The 22094-nt window shown below is 38.3% G+C and overlaps 2 protein-coding genes and 2 non-coding genes across 13 annotated transcripts in view; 3 read left to right on the top strand and 1 right to left on the bottom strand.

Moving 5' to 3' along the window:
• Positions 1–22094, bottom strand: part of SLC22A18 (solute carrier family 22 member 18) — a 224632-nt gene that overhangs the window by 5661 nt on the left and 196877 nt on the right. The window contains exons 13-14 of one of the 6 annotated variants that reach the window (XR_007774502.1): positions 12205–12282; positions 5655–5746 (exon numbers count right to left, since the gene is read on the bottom strand). The exons of 2 other annotated variants lie outside the window; for them this stretch is intronic. Coding sequence is in view for 2 of the 4 variants with exons in the window: in XM_050953716.1 (XP_050809673.1) it covers positions 12264–12282 (19 nt within the window). In the remaining 2 variants the exon portion in view is untranslated. Of the gene's footprint in view, positions 1–5654; positions 5747–9662; positions 12283–16028; positions 17554–22094 lie in introns of those variants that run through there. 3 more of the 6 variants (XR_007774503.1, XM_050953716.1, XM_050953717.1) reach the window with 3 other exon arrangements.
• Positions 1–22094, top strand: part of NAP1L4 (nucleosome assembly protein 1 like 4) — a 50856-nt gene that overhangs the window by 20937 nt on the left and 7825 nt on the right. For all 5 annotated transcript variants that reach the window (XM_050953729.1, XM_050953732.1, XM_050953730.1 and 2 more), the window contains exons 7-14: positions 2869–3003; positions 3822–3893; positions 9513–9652; positions 12509–12654; positions 17876–17898; positions 18273–18392; positions 19750–19779; positions 21212–21268. In XM_050953729.1, the coding sequence (XP_050809686.1) occupies positions 2869–3003; positions 3822–3893; positions 9513–9652; positions 12509–12654; positions 17876–17898; positions 18273–18392; positions 19750–19779; positions 21212–21268 (723 nt within the window). The remainder of the gene's footprint in view (positions 1–2868; positions 3004–3821; positions 3894–9512; positions 9653–12508; positions 12655–17875; positions 17899–18272; positions 18393–19749; positions 19780–21211; positions 21269–22094) is intronic.
• On the top strand, positions 80–209 carry LOC127053022 (small nucleolar RNA SNORA54). The gene has a single exon (XR_007774944.1). It is a non-coding gene; the product is annotated as a small nucleolar RNA SNORA54 (small nucleolar RNA).
• On the top strand, positions 6238–6358 carry LOC127053021 (small nucleolar RNA SNORA54). The gene has a single exon (XR_007774943.1). It is a non-coding gene; the product is annotated as a small nucleolar RNA SNORA54 (small nucleolar RNA).

Genomic DNA, 22094 nt, shown 5'->3' with positions numbered 1-22094 from the left:
TTTCAGAAACTTACTGAATTTTTACACCAGTATATTGCCATCAACCAATACTGTTTAACAGTTGTTTGTTCCTTATCATTTGCACTGTTCGTAACCTGTTGACAGTATCTTTCTGCTAATGGGTTCCATTCCAGTGCTACATAAATCACCAAAGTAATAGAAGGCTGGCTGACTGACTGGCTGGCTGTTCTTTATTTTGGGGGACATAACTAGCTTTTAGTGCTATGAATATAGATTTGACAAATAGATATCTCAGACTTTGGGAAAGTTTATTGTAAAGCAAGTTTTATTCCAATAAAGATCCAGCAGCCAGCATGCTTTTTATATATTCTGAGTATAGTAGAAAATACTGAGATTTAAGAAGGGCCTTCTATAGCTTCAGCACATTCCATTTATATTTAATGAGTTTTAGGGACTCTCAAAGTTTAAAACCTTTATGAGGGGAAGAAACTTCTTTTTAAATTTTAAGCCGTTTGTTGTGCTTTTCACTCATACATACACACTTCCTTTCTTCCTGAGTTGTTCTCCATTTTATTTGGTCATTCTTAATCTCTGTGCAGAATTAATACTACCCTCATTCTATATTTACTACTCATTGTGTTTGATGGTAATCCACAGTACTACCACAGGCACAAATGACAAGGTTTCTAAATCTATGGGATGAGTGGCAACAGTTTATGAAGTTACTGGCATGTGTTGAGGACCATTTTTTGGTAACTTCCAGCAGTCCTCAAGCAATTGAAGTTTGTAATGCTTTCTGAGACTTTCTGTTTACCTATCCGTATGTATATACACAAGTTCAATTAATCTTATGAACTGCTATAAATATTGCCCAAACACAATCCTTTGGTAACTGTAATAAATTGCTGTTCCCTGCTCTTGACTCATCACTCAAATAGCAGATCTTGTTGGAGGCAATTCTAAATGCTTCTGGTGATGCTACCTTTGCTACTGAAAAGCTGCAGAATTCTCCATGATCAGGAACTGGATTTGCTGTGTTGTAGGATGAGGACATAGTAGCAGGGACATGTATTAGCACAATCCCATGCTGAATTTTAGTACTGTATTAAATTTTTTTCTCAACTTACAATGAGCAGCTTTCACGTATCTTGTAATATATTTGAAGACTGTGGAGTTGTGCCCCAGAGAGAAGAACCTGGATAGCATATTCTGTAGGTACTTTTCATTATTACATCAGCCATAAATTTGCCAGATGTTTCCAAGAAGACTTAGAAAGACTGTCTCTGCCCCACAAGCTACCAATTTAAATTTTAGCTAGAGCACAGTGAAAATGAGAAACAGAGGATTGGTCTATTTCTTGCCCTGTAGAACAGTACACCTCTACCCCAATATAACACGGTCCTTGGGAGCCAAAAATCTCAGTGTTATAGGTGAGACCGCGTTACATCTGGGTAGGGAGAGGAACCGCTTTTACTGCTCCTTGCCCCAGCTTCTCTCTTCCCCATAATCAGCTGTTTGGCCCAGCAAGCCTGGAAGGAGGTGGGGAGTGGAGCAGTGCACTCAGGGGAGGAGGCAGAGTTGAGCTGGAGCAGGGAGCAGTTCCTCTGTGGCGCCCCCCCCCCCCCCAGCTCACCTCCACTCCATCTCCTCCCATGAGCATGCCGCAGCTCAGCTTTCCCCCTTTCCCCCACCCTCAGGCTTGCCGCACCAATCTGCTGTTTTGTGCAGCAAGCCTGCGAGGGAGGAGAAGTGTGCGGTGTGCTTGTGGGAGGAGACAGGCAGAGGTGAGCTGGGGCAGGGGGGCTGCACCAAGTAAGGGGGGCTTAGAGGAACCACTCCCCACCCCAGCTCACCTCCGCCACCTCCTCCCACAAGCATGCTGCTCAGCTCCGCTTCTCCCCCTCCCTCCCAGGCTTGCCGTGCAAAACAGCTGATTGCCGTGGCAAGCCTGAGAGAGAGGGGCAGAAGCGGAGCTGCGGTGTGCTCATGAAAGGAGGTAGAGCGGAGGTGAGCTGGGGTGTGGGGCCCTGGGGAGGGCCACAGCAAGTAATGGGGGGGGGGTGCAGAGGAACCGCTTGCGGTAACGCGAATTCGGATATAATGAGGTAAAGCAGCCCCGTCCCCCAGAGCACTGCTTTACCGCGTTATATCTGAATTCGTGTTAATCGGACTGCATTATATCGGGGTAGAGGTGTACATCTACTTAGTTTAGGCATGTACCTGTCTTTATTATTTTAGTGTATTTAAAAAAAATCCTGAGTATAGCAAATGAAATTGGAAAGTTATCTGTTTGTATCTTTTAGTCAAGAATTCCATGGAAATTGAAAGCACTTTAAACTAGTGCCAAACTACCAGTAGTTGCACCTACTTTAAAATTTACAAATATGGAAAGACAGTTGTAAAACTTTGGATCTGTTTGATTTGATTTGTAAGTGGAATTGACGATCTTCGTTTAAAACCATCTCTAAGCATGAACTTTCAAGTCACGATTTTCAGGAATCTGACAGCATTTTCAGCATCTGCAGTAGGACCTCAGAGTTACAAACACCTCGGGAATGGAGGTTGTTCGTAACTCTGAAATGTTCGTAACTGAACGAAACATTATAGTTCTTCGAAAAGTTTACAGCTAAATGTTGATTTAATACATCTTTGAAACTTTACTATGCAGAAGAAAAATTCTGCTTTCCCTTTTTAAGTAGTTTAAAACAGTACTGTACTGTATTTGGTGATTTGTGTGTGTGTGCGCGCTCTGCTGCCTGATTGTTTACTTTTGGTTCCAAATGAGTTGTGTGATTGACTGGTCAGTTCGTAACTCTGAGGTTCTACTGTACTTTTTATACTAAGTGAGGAAGGCTCTTAATTATGAAGAGTTTGTGCTTTTCTTAAACATTTCTGTTTCCTTCATAGGGAGACCTCAAAAACAAAGTAGTAATAGAAGAGAAAGAAGCAGCAGCTGCAGCAGAAGAGTCAAATCCCAAAGGAATTCCAGACTTCTGGTTTACAATCTTTAGAAATGTAGATATGTTAAGTGAATTAGTTCAGGTAAGCTAATTCCATTTGAAAAAGCTAACTTCACCTGTTTTTTGTTTTCCCCCAGTTACTAGATGATAACTTGAGGAAGACATGAGTAACCAAGAGCTTGCAGTTCTTGAAAATCCTTTACCTGGTCTTTACCAAATAAAACACTTGAAGATAGTTTGTAGTTTCCTTGCTTGTTACTAAGTGAAAGTTTTTTTGATAAATAAGAACTAAGCTGTTTGGAAACTGGTATTGCAATTTGTTCTGCATCCATTAGTGCATATATTCACATTCTACTCTCTAAACAATTATTCCCATACGTTTTTTTGCCACTTTATTTCATACATGTTTAGGTAGTTTATAATTTAAGGATCTTGAGCGAGTACTTAAACTGGCTGTATCTGTATTGGACTGGACTTATATATTTGCTACATTTTGTTGCATTCTGCCCTTATATAATTTATCCTATTAACTTTAATATTTTGGAATAATCCCCTAAAACTAGTCATTTTTATACATCTGTCATGTCATGCCTCTGCTTAGCAGTGGCGTAGTAATTGGAGTTTTTATCTCCCATAAGTTTAATTTTCAGTCACATGCTACCCCAGGAGATGGCAACTTTAACTTCAAAGATAAGATGACAGATTTCAACAAACAAAAATTTGGCAAATGACAGTTTTAAAGTAATTTCAAAGAACTTGGATCTGAATTTCAAATTTATCACAAACTTGTGATCCAGTTGTTAGGTTCTGCATAGTTCATTGCTCTGAAGTGAGCAAGTTTAGATGAAAATTTGCTTTTTGAAATACTGCCTACTCAAACTTTTTTTCCTTTCTGTTTAGGAATATGATGAACCAATCTTAAAACACCTGCAAGATATAAAAGTGAAATTTTCTGAACCTGGACAGCCTATGGTAAGTAGTGTCTCGTTTTGTTTTGTTTTTGTTTTTATTTATTTATAAATAGTACACAGTAGTGATGGGCAATGATTCAATGTGTTTTTGACCCCTCCCTGCCTACAACCATCAGTGTGAAAACATGGGGCATACTTTTCTGACCAAAGATGCCAAGCTTGAGGTTCTTAGCACAGATTTTTAGTTGTTTTTCTTGCCCTTTATTGTCTTGTACTCTAGCCAATTTTTATCATCACCTTCAACTCTATTCCACCTCCCCTTGTTTCCCTTTATTTAGGTTTAAAAGAGTGAACTAATTTTCTATATTGAAAAATTGAAACAGCTACTTATGCAATATTTAATACTTGGACAAATTAGTGAACATTATTCAAAAAGAATCACATTAGAAAAACTATACCTTCCCCAAATAAAATGGAAATCAACGTGACTTAAGTTCTGTTAAAGCAGTAATGAAAAATATGGTACAGATGCAAAAATGCAGAAAGTTTGAACAAAAGATTTCATTTTTTTAACTGCACTTAGTAACCATTTTTCCAGATAAATATACCCTTAGAGTTAATATCAACACAGCAGCTGAGATAAGCGATTCCTAGCTCAAATAGACCTACACACAGTAGCTAAGCTCATGCTAATGCCTAAAATAACTGGGTGGCCACAGCAGTTTAGTAGCCCATTTAAGTAGTCCCACTCAACCTCCTGCATTCATACTTGTGTGGTTAGCCTGAGCTGCCACCCGTAGCTGCACGGCCACACTGCTATTTGTCATTTCTAGCCCAAGCAGAGCTAGCATGCATAAGTCTACCTGAGCTGGGAATTATACCTCTGAACTGCTGTTTAGGTGTGTACTTTGACAAACTGTAAAAAAAAAAAAAATGAAGTCAGACTTCTAATGTAACCTTATCTGTGCAAGGAAAAAGCTAAACTACTAGTGGAGTTTATAAATGAGCGCACACAGGGAATCATTTGGCACTCACCTGCAGAAATTAACTTAAATCAGTTATGTCTGGCTTATCGTGATTGAACTTTAAAACATCTAGGTTATCAGGAAGCCGAAGTATTGGTAAGTATACCAGAAAGTATTCATGGACTTCAACTGTAAATCTACAATTTTTGAGACAGTTTATAATAGCAGTCATTGCCTTGACAGTAGGTCATGACAATCCTCTTTTTGAATCAAGCGAAGTGGCCTGCAGTGCTTGCCTGAAAGATATTTGTCATGGACATCTGCAAGGCAGCAACATTTGCAAAACATAATTACTTGCATTCAGTTTCCATAAGGAAATCCCATTTTGGTGCCTTAACACCCCATAACTTGTTTTTGTACTTGTTCAGACTCCTGTACTATTATCACTGCTCTTAAATGGAAAAAACTATAAGAGCTTAGAGCTGGCAGTGTTTTGTTAGGTAGCTGAGACATGGGGTCCTGTCAGAATATTTTTAGAAAAATCAAATTTACAAGTGATCTTGTTTTCTCTCAGCTACCACAGAGTAAACGTCTTTCTGATTCTTATGCATTAATACATTACTGTTTGAAAATGCTACACTAGGATGTGTGTCCAGTAAATTACTCTATTGGGTTTTTAAATCCATGCAAACTGACTTTAGTCTAATTTTTTTCCTCAAATATTTAACTTCTACTCACAGCCTCTCTTCACACTACATTGTGTGACTGTTTATATTGTTGAGTGTTGTGACAGTGCAGTTGTCCATGATAAAAAGTATGTGTACACACCAGACTTGCTTCGCTACAGGACAAGTAGGAAAAAAGATGGTTTCCCAAAAGCTTTAATAGTTGGAGAAGAATTTGACGTAGTATTCCTTCCCAAACTTCCTTCTGTGAGGTGCCCCAGGCTCTGTAAAATAAAACAATAACTCAAACTAATTGAGGGAGTAAAATATAAGGGAAGGAGCAGTAATTGAGGGAGACAAGGCTAATAACTTTAGCGAGAGATGTAAAGTGCTCTCAAAGCAGGGAGAGTGGTCCAAGATGCATGCCAAATAAGAGTGAGTTTGTCACAAAGGGGCATACAATACCACATGCACGATGATCTGTTGCCTGCCAACGTAACATACAACCACGAGATCCCAAAGTTGGTGGGTTGTGTTTGAGCACAGAAGCAAACTAGACAACCCTTTAAAGGGTTCTCATTTGTTTATGCAAATAAACTTCTTAAAGTGTAGTTCAGAGAATGTTGTTAAAAACTATTCTATTCTGTTCTGTAGATGATATCATACTGTCACTCAGCTTAATTTTGTGTGGTTTAAAATAGCTTAAACAAAATTGCAATAACACTTGGTTTTTAGGGCTGGTCAGATTTTGCCAATGGATTTATTTTCTTGCCTTTTGCACTGTTCGTAACCTGTTGACAGTATCTTCCTGGTAATGGGTTCCATTCCAGTGCTACATTAAATCCAATAATAGAAGACTGACAAACTCAATGTCTCTTCTAGATTTGGGGACAAACTTAATAAAAAGACACTGAAAGTCTTACCCACTTTACAGGAAAACTGCCCTTTGGTCTTTTATGATAGTGACTTTCTGAAAAATGACTCACCAATTTGTAACAGGAACAGCATTGTGTGTGTAACTTTAGTACTTGGGACTTTTTATTGCAGAAAGTATTCACTGCCTAAGTATGTTCTGAATTACCAGATTCTAATAAAACAGTTTCTCTGCTTCAGACGCAATAAGCTGCAAATTAATGGAATTTTAATTACATTTTGTTTTTGACCAAATGTGACTTTAGCATAGTTGCTGCAGTTCAAGAAAAGCTGTTTTAAAGGAATATAATCAAACCTTGATACTGGGAATCATGTTCATATATAACTTGTTCTGTTCAGTTTATTTTAAATATGTCAGATACATCTTGCCCACAAATTACCTCAATAAACCTTAATGTTCAGTATTTAGCAAAATTAGTCACATTTTATAGGGAAGATAGTTAAGACTAGAAGACCATCAGGATCCTGTAGCTAGGTGCTATGCTCTCAAGCTACAGTGATTCACTTTCACAATATCACTTCAGTTAAGTGGCTTTCTGAACAAACATTGGAGAAGGTTTCAAACTATAAACATGTCGGAGCATTTAATATATTGCTCTGAGCTATCATTCTGAAGAGAGATGTAATGATGCCATATGAAATAGTATTGCCCTAACTTCATTCTTATTTTTTTTATATATCTGGCTTTCTTAATTCTGTAATTCTGAAAACTAACTTTTTTTTTTCCTGGGGGAGGGAAGGATGTTGGCATTCCATTGTTGTCTAATTCCATTTCAGATCTGCTTCTAGTTGCACAACACTGCCAGCCCTGCAAATGTTTTCACAAGTCAACTATAGTAAAGATTTTTGTCAGCCAGATGATGGCCATCAGTTATCCTGTGTAACACGAGTTGCATTCAGTGGGGTTGTTTAGGTGTTTCTTGCAATTTTTTTAAAAATTAATTAAATTTCTAAATAAAATACAAAAATGTTTCGTTTCGAAATGAACAGGGTTTTTTAAGATTCCATTTCTTCATTCCCATTTTTTTCAGCCACAACTATTAAATGAATTCAACCTGAATTTCTGGTTTGTTTGTGTCCCCCACGAGGAATTTCCTGGCAAGTTCAGTACTTGCCAACATTTTTTTTGCCCAGCTCTAGTCATCACTAGTGATAGTCAAGTTTGACTTTCAGAGCCCAGGCTGAGTATGTATAAACTCTACAGAGTTTACAAGTCTCCCCCTCTCCTTTTTAGTTTTACAAACTCAGTAAGATGCAATTCCTGTTGCTCTTAAAAAGCGGATCAAAGTATAACCACCGTGAGTACAAAAATAACCAGTGGATCTGTCTAGTTTCTAGTCCCCCTTTCTATCCTCCCCTGGTCTAGCAAGACCGCTGCATTTCTTCCCCCCAAGCAACCTTTGTATGTATTAACAACACTAGCAAATGAACAACTAGCTGGTGCCAATGGGAGTCTAATTCAGTTATCTGGCTAAAAAGATGATCCTGGAAATGCAGCAGACAAGCTAGAACAGGGGTAGGCAACCTATGGCACGCGTGCCGAACACGTCACTTGAGCTGATTTTTCAGTGGCACTCACACTGCCGGAGTCCTGGCCACTGGTCCGGGGGGCTCTGCATTTTAATTTAATTTTAAATGAAGCTTCTTAAACATTTTTAAAACCTTATTTATTTTACATACAACAATAGTTTAGTTATATATTTTAGACTTATAGAAAGAGACCTTCTAAAACATTAAAATGTATTATCGGCACACGAAACCTTAAATTAGAGTGAATAAATGAAGACTCTTGCCGACCCCTCAGCTAGATTGTGGAGAGAAAAGAGGACTCTTCATATCTTCAAAGACCTACACTAGCTTGCTTTTTAAAAAGGAAGTTCACAACTTGATCTGAATGTGACACGGTTGAGGAGGAAAAGCTTCCATGGAAAATAAAATATCCGCTCTTGGGCTTAACCCAGAGCATGGAGCCCAGCACTCCCAAAAGCACTCTCTCCATCTCCAAAACTGCCAATCTTATAGCCCTTCCCCAGAGCACCTGTGCAAGAGGAGGAATTGCAGAGGTAACTTTAGATAAAGTTTTAAATATATTAGCGCTTCTGAGTTATCTGAATGTGGGGAAGAAACTATTCGTTTAGTTGCCTTTTTGCTCATGCATAACTTAAACAACTTTATTTTTAACTTCTAAACTGGTGCATGTTTAATTTTCAATTGCATAGCCTTGTACATTTTGGCTCTAGAAAGCTATGTAAATTTAAAATTCATGTTTTATACGGGAGCTTGCATGTTTCCTATGGAACCTTTCGGTTATTTATTTTCAATAACTTAATGAGACAAAATGCATATTTTTCAGGTAAAGATTAAAAATCAGCAATACTTCCACCCTTTATTTAAATTATATGTTGACACAGAACACCTAAGAACCTTAAGAAATGCTAAAGTGAAGAGTTCTGCTAAAAAAATTTGTAAATGCCATGAGGAAGAAAAACTAACTTTAAAGAAGCAATTCAGTTCACTTTTAAAGTTCTAAACCATTAACAGACTGTGTGTAATCTTAATTAAACATGGGTTTGTGAAGTCACCAGCTCTTGCCAGATGAGCACAGAAGACTGAATCCAGGCCTTGGTAGAGTGTACTCCATTAAATTTAACTTTTTGAAGTCTTCCCATGTGGTGGTGTAATTTAGAATCTTAAACTATTTTTGTAATTTTTAAAAATTCAATTCTTTAGTCTTGTGTGATATCAAAGATTCAGAAGGACTAGCTGCATTCTTTTGAACTGGTTTCAAACCTAGTTCAGTAAAATAAAATGAATTTTGGTCTCTTTCAAATGCAAACTTGAAAGCTATAAGAGACTAAAATAATTTGTAAAAGCTTTCTTAAAACAACTTGACTGATGTAGGCTTGGATAATAGTCAAACTACTTCTGTTAATTATTGTACTTTAAAAAATCATTTCTGTAGTCAGTAGATATGTATTTAACACATGCTCTTTCCATTTCCTCTTACCTGTATTTGTTCAGAATTTGGTTGTCCTACTGGGTTTGTTTGTTTTTTTTGTTTTGTTTTTATTTGTTAAAACAGGTATAATTTAAAACAATAATGGAACTTTCTTTTAGTCTTTCTCATTAGAGTTCCACTTCGAGCCCAATGACTACTTTACTAATTCAGTCCTGACAAAAACCTACAAGATGAAGTCAGAGCCAGACAAGACTGATCCCTTTTCATTTGAAGGCCCTGAAATAGTTGATTGTGAGGGGTAAGGAAAATCTGTGTTTTTAAAAATATTTTTTGGAACCTCTAGTCTGTATTCTCCAGGACTCTTTTCTTTATCTTGGTAATGGTTGATAGTAGGAAAAAGTCTTGTGAATGACAGCATGAAGCTGGTAGTATAGATGGTGAACTCTAACAGTTTTATTCTGTGCAGATGGAATATAATATGCATTTAAAACTGCCTCTCCAGTTCAAGGGATTAGTAGTGAGGATACAAGTCTTTCAAATTCAGTCCAGGCAGGTAGTGGTTAAAAGTTGTTTTGGTCCAAAGTTAATGGCTGGTCTCAGTCTAGTCGTTATTGGGCATTTGCCTGCCTCAAAACCCTACCATCACGATTGGCATTAAATTAGCATTCTTGAAGTTCAGCAAAAAAAATTTCGATAGTCACTTGTAGGCCTGGCAGAATTTGATTTTTATGTATTAAAAAAAAATGGATATTAGTATTTATTTTTAAACATCTTTTCCTGATTCTTATTAATTTCCAGCAACCGAAAATTTAAATTATGGGGGGGATCAGACAGTGTAGGGGGCCAGACAATAAGTTATCGACAGTAGATGCTAAGGTTCAAAACGTTAAGTCTTTATAACCATCAACGCAAAAATTATCATCATTGTCAAAATACACAAATTAAAAATCCTAAATCCAACTGAGTTCTCTAGCAGCATTTTCTTACTTTGGCTATCTGTAAATTTATCAGTGGCAAATTTTTTTCTCGGTTTGTGTGTGCAGCAAAATTACGCTTTCATTGGTAAATGTCAATCCGGCCAAACCTAGTCATGTATATGAGCTATCCTCTGAGTCTTCTTAAGAGATGGTCCCTGGAATATTGAGGTATGTTGACAAGCATGCTGAAACCAAGGCACCCTGCCAGCGTGCCTCAAATGTTCAGAATATTGCAAGCAAACATTGTATTTGGAAACAGTTGATTAAGGGTTCCCTGGTGAAAATAAGAGAAAGTAGGAGGGACATTTGCTGCCCTAACCACTGGCATATACATGGGAGGTGGAAGATGCTGGGTCCAAGCCCCTGGTTCCAACTACTTTCATTATTTATTCAGAGTGCAACAGGGAGCTTTCATATCAGAATATCTCCTAGTTCAATGGCTAGAGAACTCTCATGAGAGGTGGGAGACCCCTCTGTTCAGATCCTTTCTCCCACTCTGGTAGAAAGTGGGGAATTGAAGTGGGGCTCTCACATCCCAGATGAGTGCTCTTATCTGCTGGACTAAGAGTTATAAGGTTATCCTGCAGCTGGATTTTGTATGGGGCCCAGTTTGGTAGGTGACAGCTGAGCTTGCCTACTGGATCAGGTCCTACACATGACTTAAGCAGCTGAACACCTGTCTTCCCCTGTTTGTGAATCATTCTGGGACTTAGGCAGGAGATGGGTGTCTGGATACCTAAAGGAAGACAGCAGTGTGCATGCTCACAGGCAGGAATATATGCAGTAGGGAACTTTTGACTCTGAAAAATGTAGGCACTGAATCAGCTTAGGTGCCTACAGGATTTGATGGCTGTTTTGTGGATCGCAGTGGAGCCAAAACTGGAACTTGGTGGGAGATTAGATGTCTAAGGCTATGTCTACACTACCTAGGGATCAGTGCTGCTGTGATCGGTGCACTGGGTGTTGATTTAGTGGATCTAGTGAAGACCCGCTAAATCGATGGCAGAGCACTCTCCAGTTGACTCCAGTACTCCACCGGCAACGAAGAGAATGTATGGTAAGTTGATGGGAGAGCATCTTCAATCAACCCAGTGCAGTGTAGACAGCACAGTAAGTCAACTTAAGCTACATCGACTCCAGCTACGTTATTCACATAGCTGGAGTAGTGTAACTTGGTCAACTTACCAGGGTAGTGTAGACATAGCCGAAGTCTGGGGTTTAGATGCCTAAGTACATTCATGGATCCCACGTTTAGTTATGGATCCCATGTTTAGTTACTGGGATCAGTAGAGCAAGGAAGCATTTATTCATTGACCCCATCCATGTAATAGCTAATTATCAAATTGTTCTGAGACATCATCTGTGGAACAAGATGTTTTTGGTCACTGAACTGTTGGCTGAGTGTGCCAAGCAGCCTTCTTTAATTAAGGGTTTGTTTCAGTTAGGACAGAACTTTTTTATGCTGCAGCTCATTCAGTGGCACCTGTAGTCATGACTAAACTTCGTCTAGATATAGTCTCTCAGTTGAGGTGCAGTGAGAACCAAGTCAGGTGACATTCTGGCAACAAGGACCTGAACAGCAAGCAGTTTCTCATTTTAGTATACGTTGGGCTCAATTCCTTGGTTGTTTAGTCCAAGCTGTGCTTTGCATGCCACTAGGCCAGGGGATGGTAAAGATGGCTGTGTCTCCTTCACAGTTCCCTGATTCTTAGGGCATTGACACTCTGATCCCTGGTATGAGCTGATATTGAACTGTCTTTTAATTTATGCTTGGCTGCCTGCAGCTCAAGGAAGATGTGCCAGGAGCATAGTGACACCGGCCATGTCCCCACTTCCCCACCTTAGGGATTCCCTGACAAAAAGGAAATCTTACCTGGCCAGATGCAGAAAGTTTATAGCGTCTTGTCATTGACAGAATTGTGCAAAAGGGTGTTAACAGATCATTTGGCTCCTGCATTTAAGAAAATGTTGGTTTGTACATTAAACATTAGTCCTTGTAACTACAACATTAAGTTTAATATGTTCAAAATAGGTTTAGCATTTTGTAAAGCAGTCTCAATTTTCTAGAACTGCAAACAATCTGCCTTGATTTTTTTTATTGCACTAAATATCTTATTTCCTCTCCTCCCCCAAATGTCTTTTGGCATTAAAGCCTTTATTCCTTGTGCTGTCTTTAGATGTACTATTGAATGGAAGAAAGGAAAAAATGTTACAGTTAAAACAATCAAGAAGAAGCAGAAACACAAGGGTCGAGGCACAGTTCGAACAATTACCAAACAAGTACCCAATGACTCTTTTTTTAACTTCTTCAGTCCCATAAAAGGTAAGCTTGTTTTGAGCAGCAAAAAAATCTGGATTTTTGCAGTTACCCAAACTCTGTTTTATAAAAGTGGTTTCTTCACCTAGCCTATATTTAGGCTGTTATCTGTAACTCTGCTTTTATGATGTGACTGTTGTAACATACAAACATCTTCAGATGAGTGGCTAAATCAGTCCTAAGCAGTGGGATCTATATTGGGAGAGTTTTAGAGTAGTGAAACAGATGGGGTGTTGTCACTCTACTTTTGACAGTGTAAATATCTGGAGCCCAAAACAACTGCTGTTTATCAGCCCGAGAAAGCTGTTTGCTAATAACTAAACTCAGATTTTGCCTTGACTATAACTGTTAAATGAGTTACTCTAGCTATAATCAGCTAATTCTACAGGGAACTATTAGATGAAGAACAACAGTATAGACAGGACTCTTTGTTAGCATATCGTGACTGTCCCATGTTTTGAATATTACTATTTTAAGGATAATTTACTTTTTACCACAAGGTGGCTCCATACTTCTATTCTAGATGTAATGTGTGAAGATTTCACATCCAGTCTCAGTTGGTTCAATAGGCTGATCTTGCTTAAGCCTTCAGGGTGAACAGGATATAACTACTGTAATTATGTTAGGGTTTGCCGTAGTGCCTATCACTGTATCAAGTGCTAATCTGACCAAATTAAGCAAAATTGCTAGTGAACTTCAAGAGGCCTTGTGCTCTTTTCCTTTTTCTGGTTATTAAGCCCTGTTTGCACCGGGGGTTTTTCTGCAGTTTATCTGCCCTAGAGAGAGAGAAAATACATACCTATGATTGCCATATCTTTAAAGAATTCTAGTGTAATATGTTCCTTTTTACTCTCTAGTTGATATTTTAGAACACCTATTTGTATACTTTGAAACCTCTGTAGTAATAAGAGTAATAATAATACCTTACTCTTATATGGCGCTTTTCATCAGTGTATCACATTATGTAGGATGTAAATAGAAATGCCACCAAAAATTGTTTTATTTTCATATAAACATCCACTTTCTGCAAACAAGACAATCACAAGCTGCCTGAGTTGTAGCTGATTTGAGATGGGGTATATAAATATAGTGGGCTAGATTCTTTGGCATGCCACAGCTCCATAATCTGGAAAATGGTGCAGGTTTTGCATTATGCCACTTTTCTACTTTGACCCTGTGGGTATCGAAAGACCACATTGGCCTCTGTTGCAATTTAGAGGAGCCACAGAGGTGCTAAACTTATGCTGGCTGGAATGGTGCTTTGGAGACCATTTTGCTGACCCCAGGGTTGCTGGAACACACTCCAGCTACGTCACCACATGTCCCAAACTTGCCTCTGGAGCAGGATCAACTGGTGGTGAGCTAGCTGGCTTTATCTCTAGGGGATTTCCCTATGATAGGAGTATTTCCAGTGGCTCATTTAGGATAACTTAAGTTTCACTTGTGCTATTATGATTCAAAGAGAATTTAGTTTGGGGTGCCGGTTTGGCCGCTACATTCTGTTTATATATGTCATTCAAGATGGTTTGAACTGTGTTAGCATAGAGAAATTCCTTCTGCAAGTTACACCAGTGTGTATTCTGTCTGTCTGGAGTAAATATGTGGCTTCTTCAAATGCCTCCCAAATCTTGGTGCTGGCAAACTGATACTGATGAGCTGTAAGGTCAAAGAAAATGGCACACATTTTGCCTAGTACAGTGTATGCATAATTCTCACATACATTCTCCTAATGCCGCAGACTGCTTAAGTTGGAAGGTGTTTAAAAAAAAGTAGACTTGTTAATATTTTAAACTACACTTAATTAGATTGTAAACAGGAGTCCAACTATCTGAGATTGGTCTACGATGGCAGCCTCCAACCTTCTCTTTAAATATGTGAGTTTGAGAAGTGTTTATCATGTGAACTTCATAGATGATGCACTGATCAAAATGGTCATAGCTTTTTTTTGGTAGATATGTATGGTTTTGTAAAGTGTCTGGTTAACCCTCTTGGAAGCACCAGCACATGTTGTATAGTCTCTGCAAGTCTTTCATAATTAGGCTTGGATTGGATTTTTGCCAGTGCATATGGATTTCATAGTAAACACACAAACTGATGAAAACATTTTTTTCCACTGATGATTGAAATTTACAAATAGGCAAAGTAAAAAAAAAAAAAAAAAATGCTTGGACTTCTTAGCATTTGATTTCAAGGATGTTTAATATATATTTTCATATGTGATGTTGATCCCTGTAATTTTGTGCCACTGAAAATTTAAATCAATAAAATTTTTGAGGGAAAAAGCTTAAAAATAAACACCTTCAATTATACAAATAAAATTAAACTTGAATTCTGTCAAGACTGTTCATAATACATAGCTCATATGTGGAGTAGAAAATACTTGCACATGGAATGTGTGTAAATATATTAGGACTGTTGATTTAATCACAGTTAACTCACACAATTAACTCTAATCATGATATTAAAATTGATCAATTTTTGAAACAGTTTTTCTACATTTTCAAATACATTGATTTCAATTACAACACAGAATACAAAGTGTACAGTGCTCACTTTATTTTCATTACAAATATTTGCACTGTAAAAATGATAAAAGAAAGTATTTTTCAATTCTCTTCATACAAGTACTGTAGTGCAGTCTTTGTTTTGTTTCTGAGTGCACTTATGTAACAAAAAAAAAATCTACATTTGTAAGTTGCACTTTCACAACAATGTAAAACTTCACAGCCTACAAGTCCACTCAGTCCTACTTCTTATTCAGCTAATTGCTAAGACAAATAAATTTGTTTACATTTACGGGAGATAATGCTGCCTGCTTCTTGTTTACAATGTCACCTGAAAGTGAGAACAGGCATTCTCATGGCACTGTTGTAGCTGGCATCACAAGATATTTACATGCCAGATGCTCTAAAGATTCATATGTCCCTTCATGCTTTAACCACCATTCCAAGGGACATGTATCCATGCTGATGACTGGTTCTGCTCGATAATGATCCAAAGAAGTGCAGACCAACGTATGTTCACTTCAATCATCTGAGTCAGATGCCACCAGCAGAAGGTTGATTTTTCTATTTTGGTGGTTCAGATTCTCTAGTTTCCCACATCGGAGTGTTGCTCTTTTAAGACTTCTGAAAGCATGCTCCCCACCTTGTCCCTCTCAGTTTTTTGGAAGGCACTTCAGATTTTTAAACCTTGGGTCAAGTGCTATAGTAATCTTTAGAAATCTCACCTTGGTACCTTCTTTGCATTTTGTCAAATCTGCTGTGAAAGTGTTCTTAAAACGAATAAGATATGCTGGGTCATCTGAGACTGCTATAACATGAAATATATGGCAGAATGCAGGTAAAACAGAGCAGGAGACATACTATTCTCCCCTGAGGAGTTCAGTCAAAATTTAATTAACGCATACTTTTTTTTAATGAGCATCAGCATGGAAGCAGGGTGCAGAGCTACAAGGGGAAAGGGGGATGGCTGAGTGGGGACATAGAGACACATGGATATGAGGGAAGGGGGCTGGCTGAGGGGATGCTAGGACACATGGGGATAGGAGCAGATGTGCCTGACTGAATGGGAGAGGCTAGGAGTCAGCCAGGGTCTGCATTGGGGATGCTCCCTAACAATCCCTTCCTGGCTCTTTCCCCCCCCCCCCAAAAAAAAAAACAAAACAAAACTATTCCATACTTTTCCCACCCATACTCAACAACCCTTCAACCCAGGCTTCTTCCCAGCAATTACTTCTCTCTCCCTCAGCTCGTCCATTACCCCTGACTCCGCCAAACCTTTGCACTGCTTCTGACGGGTGCAGGAACTATGGCTCTCTACTGTAGTTTAAATTAATTATTACTCAGTTCTATATTAATATGCCTAGTAAGGAATCTATTTGTCAAAAAAACATTTCCTGAATCTCTTTTGTTATCTGTGTTCTTACAGACATACTTGCTGATAGGCATTTTGAAATAATTTACCAAAATAATTGAAACTGGTATGATTACATTGTTGTTTTTGATAAAATACGCAGAATTGTAAAATGTGTGCAGAATTTTTCATTTTTGGCGCAGAATTCCCCCAGGAGTACTGCCTGCTGTGCACTCCATAATGTTTTGTGAGGCTATGGGTGAAAAGTTTCCCCTGGTGTCAGGTGATCCACCTCCATGCTATACAGCTGATTTTGAGCAGCCAGAAACCAGGGCTGTTAAAGGGGCACAATTGGAGGCTATTTGAATCAGGGAGGCTTTGAGGCACCATTTTGACAGAGCTCCAATAATGTCTTTCTGTACAGCACTCTACCATGCCTTAACTTGCTGCCTTGCATGAAAACTTTAATTCCTAACCATGATTTGTACTCAGCAAATGATCAGATTGCCACTGTGTAGTAATTCCATCAGCAATCACCATGTGTAGGAGACAAAGATTGGTTATCTTTAGAGTGTTTTTATTAAATACCAGTTAACACGCACAAAAGGCTTGGTGGGAAGGGAAAAACAAATGAAGGGCAGTATAGGCTCTTACAACTGTGTGTAGTTGCTATAACTTTGGAAGCCATCCAAAGGGGTGGAGTGAATGGGATACTGGGACAGGTTGGGAAGTTGCAAGGAATGTGAGAGAGGAGTTGGGGAGGGCATGGAAAGTAGTTCTCTATCAGCTACAGGGAGTGCTGAGCAAACATGAATTCTGCCTGAAGTTTCATTAAGGACTTCAACATCTCCATTTTCTCCTCCATAACTTTTATCATCTGCTCCTGGCCCATTAACATTCACTCCTGGCTCTCCTTTCTGTCCTGCCTGGCTATTCTATAATTTTCTTTTAACGTCTTTCTCCACGCCCTGCGTTCTTGTTTTTCGGCTTCTGAGGATTGGAGCACCTCTCAGAACATGGCCTCCTTGTTCTCCTTTGTTGCTTCCTTATCTGTCGGCAAAGCAGGAGAGTTTTTTTTGTCAGCGGAGCATTGTAATGTGTACACTTCCACTGTTTTGTCAATAAAAGCTGACTTTTGTCGACAAAACTCTAGTATAGACAAGGTCTTAGACTGAAACTGAATTGTTTTCCTTTTGGTGATGCTAACAGTACCTAGCACTTGCAGGCTTTACAATTCTAATGTAACAAACACTAATCCACACAACACTTGTATGAATAGATAACTTCTCATAGCCCATCCTGCAAGCTTGAACAACCAGATGGACTGCGTTTTTCAGTGTTACATGAATTTTTTTCCTCTTTCTCTTTGTAGTGTCTGGGGATGGAGAGTCACTGGTAAGTCTCACTTTAACAAGCTTTGACATCTCTTACTATATGTTCATCCTAAAGCTCCCCTTCCTAGGCTTTACTCAAATGCATACATCAGCAGTCACACACAGATTTCTCCATTAGTCTGACTTTTGCCCAGTAAGAAATCTGAGCTACAGCTTGATTTAAAATAACATACTTACATCACTGGCCCCAGCACTTTCCCCAATAGCCCATTTCTTCCACTTCATCCCCAGTATCTCTGTATTACAACAGCCCTTCTTGGTAAGAGATCAAGTTGGCCACAGGATATCCCTGAACCACGATGAACAGCATTTATGTCTGCATAGTGTTGCGTTTCCAGTAGTAATTCTCTAAAATTCAATTGACTTGTTTTACAGGATGAAGATTCAGAGTTTACTTTAGCCACAGACTTTGAAATTGGGCACTTCTTCCGTGAAAGGATAGTCCCTCGTGCTGTGCTTTATTTCACTGGGGAAGCAATAGAGGATGATGATAACGTATGTATATTGCTCACCTATCTTGTATGTCTTTCTCTACATAAAAGCTGCCTATTATTCTTGTGGCTGAAATAGTAAATACCATTACTTTCTTGAGTGAAATAAATGAAAAAGCAGATACACTGAGAACTTGCTGAATAGGGTCACATTGCCCTTTTTTGTTAAACCTTCCATTGACTGCCTGGGACTTCTGAAATCAGGGAGAGGTTTCTTTTGGACAAGGCAACAACCACAGTATCTTTATTGTTGTAGCCCACAGAACTGAACCAGGCCGTGACTGTGCTTGCTGAGCTGTAGCTGCACATTTGATTGGACTCTGAAGCAATATAGCATCTAGACTTTGGTTTCCTTGAGTGGACAACTTCACACGCCTTTCCTTTTTTTTTTTTTTTTTTGAGGAAACAGGAGATACAGCATTTAAAACACTAGCTCAAGGCAGAAGAGAAGCCTTCTGGACTAAGGAAGGATTGGCCTTTCTTTAAAGATGTGTGTATTTCTAAACTAATTGCCTTTACCAGTTTGGTTTAGGCAAATAATTTTAAATACTGCTTTGAAATGAGAATTTTTTTTGTAGTATCTTGTCTTCAAACAAAGCCAAATTAAAAAACAATGTAAAATCACTTATGCTGAAATACCCTGATGAATGCAGCAGAAGAGAACACCAGTATACTGCTTAAACTTGCATTAGTATAAATATACTAGTCACAAGATGGTAAGAGCAAGAAATTTACGAATAAAGGATGCTATTAAGTTTCTCCTTAATGCTGCTTCAATATTCAGTTTGTTAAATGTACATTACCCAAGAAGCATATTCATTATTTGTATTTATTCCATGAGTTCAATTTGTAAATTAAAATTAAAAAGTAGGGCTTATGGCTCCTCCTTTACTTACTTATATTCTCTCTGTCTATATAATTTCTAATGATTATATCCCAGTCACTGTCTTGCTGAGCTGAGGCAAGTTGTGAGTGAAACTGCATATCTTGCTTGTAGACACATGTCTAAAAAGCTATATTGCAGGATTTGGTGTCACCCTTTTTCTTGTTATAAGATTAAATGGTAATTGTCATGGAGGCAGCATTGTTTAGAGGCTACAGTGAGTGGGAGAACGGGATAAACTGAGAGTTGGGAGACATTGATTATAGACTTCGGATGTTGTCACCAACTCTGTAGGACTTGAAGAAAGTAATTCTGTGTATCCCCTTCCACACCTGTAAAATGGGGTTAGTGCTTTAGAAGGTAAATAAAATGTTTTGAGATTATTTGAAGGGTACTCTAAGTGCTTGCATTTGCTATGCCTATTGTAGCTAATTGCATAAAACATTCTGCAACCCTAAACATTTTATTTTTGTTTTAGTTTGAAGAAGGAGAGGAAGGAGAAGAGGAGGTGAGATGCCTATCGTGTCGATTGTAGATCACTAATCCATAGTCTCCTTTCTGAAATAGAAATATCTAGCCCCATATAGGATAAACGGCTGTGTGTATTTCATAGTGCCATGTTCATACTCCTCTACAAAATAGTCGTTATAGCTTAACGTTAAGCAGCAGTAAAATCTATACAGATTCTAATTTTTGCCCTAAGTATTTTCCATAAAAACACACATTCCAATTATGTCCAGTATCTCAGAGCTGTATTATCAAAATACAGTTGCAACTCTTTAATATTTGACAAAGGAGTAATTGATTGTCACGTCCATTTTTTTTAACCATGACTTAATGTTGAAATTGTTTTGTGGGCAGATGTGAAGATTGCATTGCACTGAAAAATCTTTTGTGTACTTGTTTACCAAGTTAAACCTTGGGCTGTAAGGAAGGCTAATGGGAAACACAATCCTAGTTACATGCTGGGGAGACACACTGGACAAGACTTGCGAACTGTCTGTTTTAACTGTTCCAGGGATGAAGCATGGTCCTCTCAGATATTAAATAATTCTTTTAATTAAGAATTCTTATAAAGGGTTTAATTAGGTTCACAGGCAGTTTTGCATTATGGCAACCACTGTGATCAATTTTTTCCAGTGTTACCGGAGCACAAACATAGTGATGATAAGCTCTGTACAAAATCTCTGCACTAAAATGAATATAAAAGCAACATTTGGGACAAATCAGTGCCTTTGACAGATATTAACAATTTGCTTTCTGCCCCTTTCACCAAGACGTGCTTGAGAATCTTTTTTTCATGAAAATGCCATGGTAATATGACCTAATCAAGTACTGGAATGCAGTACATCACCAGTTCTTAGACTGGTGGCCTCCTTTTCCCCTGCTTCCACAGGAGTCGCAGTTTTTTGCAGCGAAAAGCTTTAACTCTTGTAAAAGCAGATGAGAAAGAGCTAGCCTGTCTGCCTCCATCAGGATACAACAACTTGAGGTTAGACATGTGCAAGAGGAGGAACTGAAAGGATCCAGGCGTAGTAAAGAAGCATGTGCGTGGGGTGCATGACTGTTCAAAGAAACAGATGAGATAAGGGTTGAAATGAAGAAACAAAATCAGGCAGATCCACTAGCTGTTTTTTTTTCCCAGAAGTACAAAACTCAGAATTGTGTTGCAGGCGCTTTTAAAAAAAAAAATAATAAAAAAAAATCTGTGCAATTGCAATAACTTCCACAGGAATGTTGCATTCAGATCCACACTGACATTTGAGACTTTCTGGACCAGATGACTGGTTGTCTTGTCCAACCCAAGTAGATTTATTTTCCACAGCTGACACACACACAGGAATGCAATAGAAGGCACTGTATAGTTGGCTTTGTGCACCATAAGCAGTTGCTTTAATCTGATTTTTAACTCCTATTAATCTCTCTTCCTTTTATCACAGGAATTGGAAGGTGAAGAGGAGGGAGAGGAAGAGGAGGATACAGAGAGTGATCCTAAGGTTAGTTTTTTGTTTGGGCATATATACTTACAGTACATTAGAACTGTACAAAGTGTAACCATGAACAACGTATCAGTATACTATGTTATCATTCTCTTCATTCCTGTTCTTTTACACTTTTTGTATTGTGAAGGGAATTAACTTCTGAACTTCAGGTTTTCTTAAATATTGTCCTTACGTTATAAATTGCATAAATAATAGTATTAGACATGTTAACTTACCTACATTGGGGAGCAGATGTGATTGATATGTTTACCACTTTCCTATGTAAAATTAAAGGTGAATATTTAAATATTTGCAAAGAAATCAATTTACAGGATGTGTAGGTAGAAATCTTATACCAGTTTGAAGTCTAGTTTTAGAATGAATTAATGTTTCTTTGACAAGTCTGTTTGCTAGCTCCATCTATTTTTCTCTTATAGTAACTCTGCTCCTTTCTTTGTGGTTGCCTTGCTGAATCCCACACACTGCCATCATGTCACTGTGTTTAACCAGAAGAAAAGCTGAGAGCTAGTACAAAATATAAGGCTTAGTTTAAAACTCAGTAAGATATGGGCACTGCTCCCCCTTTTACCTAGTTTTCAGCCATAATTCAGTCACCCAGACACTTAGCAAGTAAAGGTAATGAAAAGAGGGAGGAGACTGTTCTATTCATTTTTCTATTAAACTAGCATCTTTCCATTTCTTTAATGGCAATAAGTATATAAAACTTCCAATTTGAGATCATGGGACTGATACACCAGGCCTTGCAGAAAACACTTTTAGCCTCCGTGCCAGGAATCAATCCTGTCTCTTGTAATAAGTATTAAAAGAAGTCTGTACTCTT

This window comes from Gopherus flavomarginatus, chromosome 5 (genome assembly GCF_025201925.1).
Source record: "Gopherus flavomarginatus isolate rGopFla2 chromosome 5, rGopFla2.mat.asm, whole genome shotgun sequence".
Classification (NCBI taxonomy): domain Eukaryota; kingdom Metazoa; phylum Chordata; order Testudines; family Testudinidae; genus Gopherus; species Gopherus flavomarginatus.
This window is presented reverse-complemented; position numbering and strand designations above follow the sequence as displayed.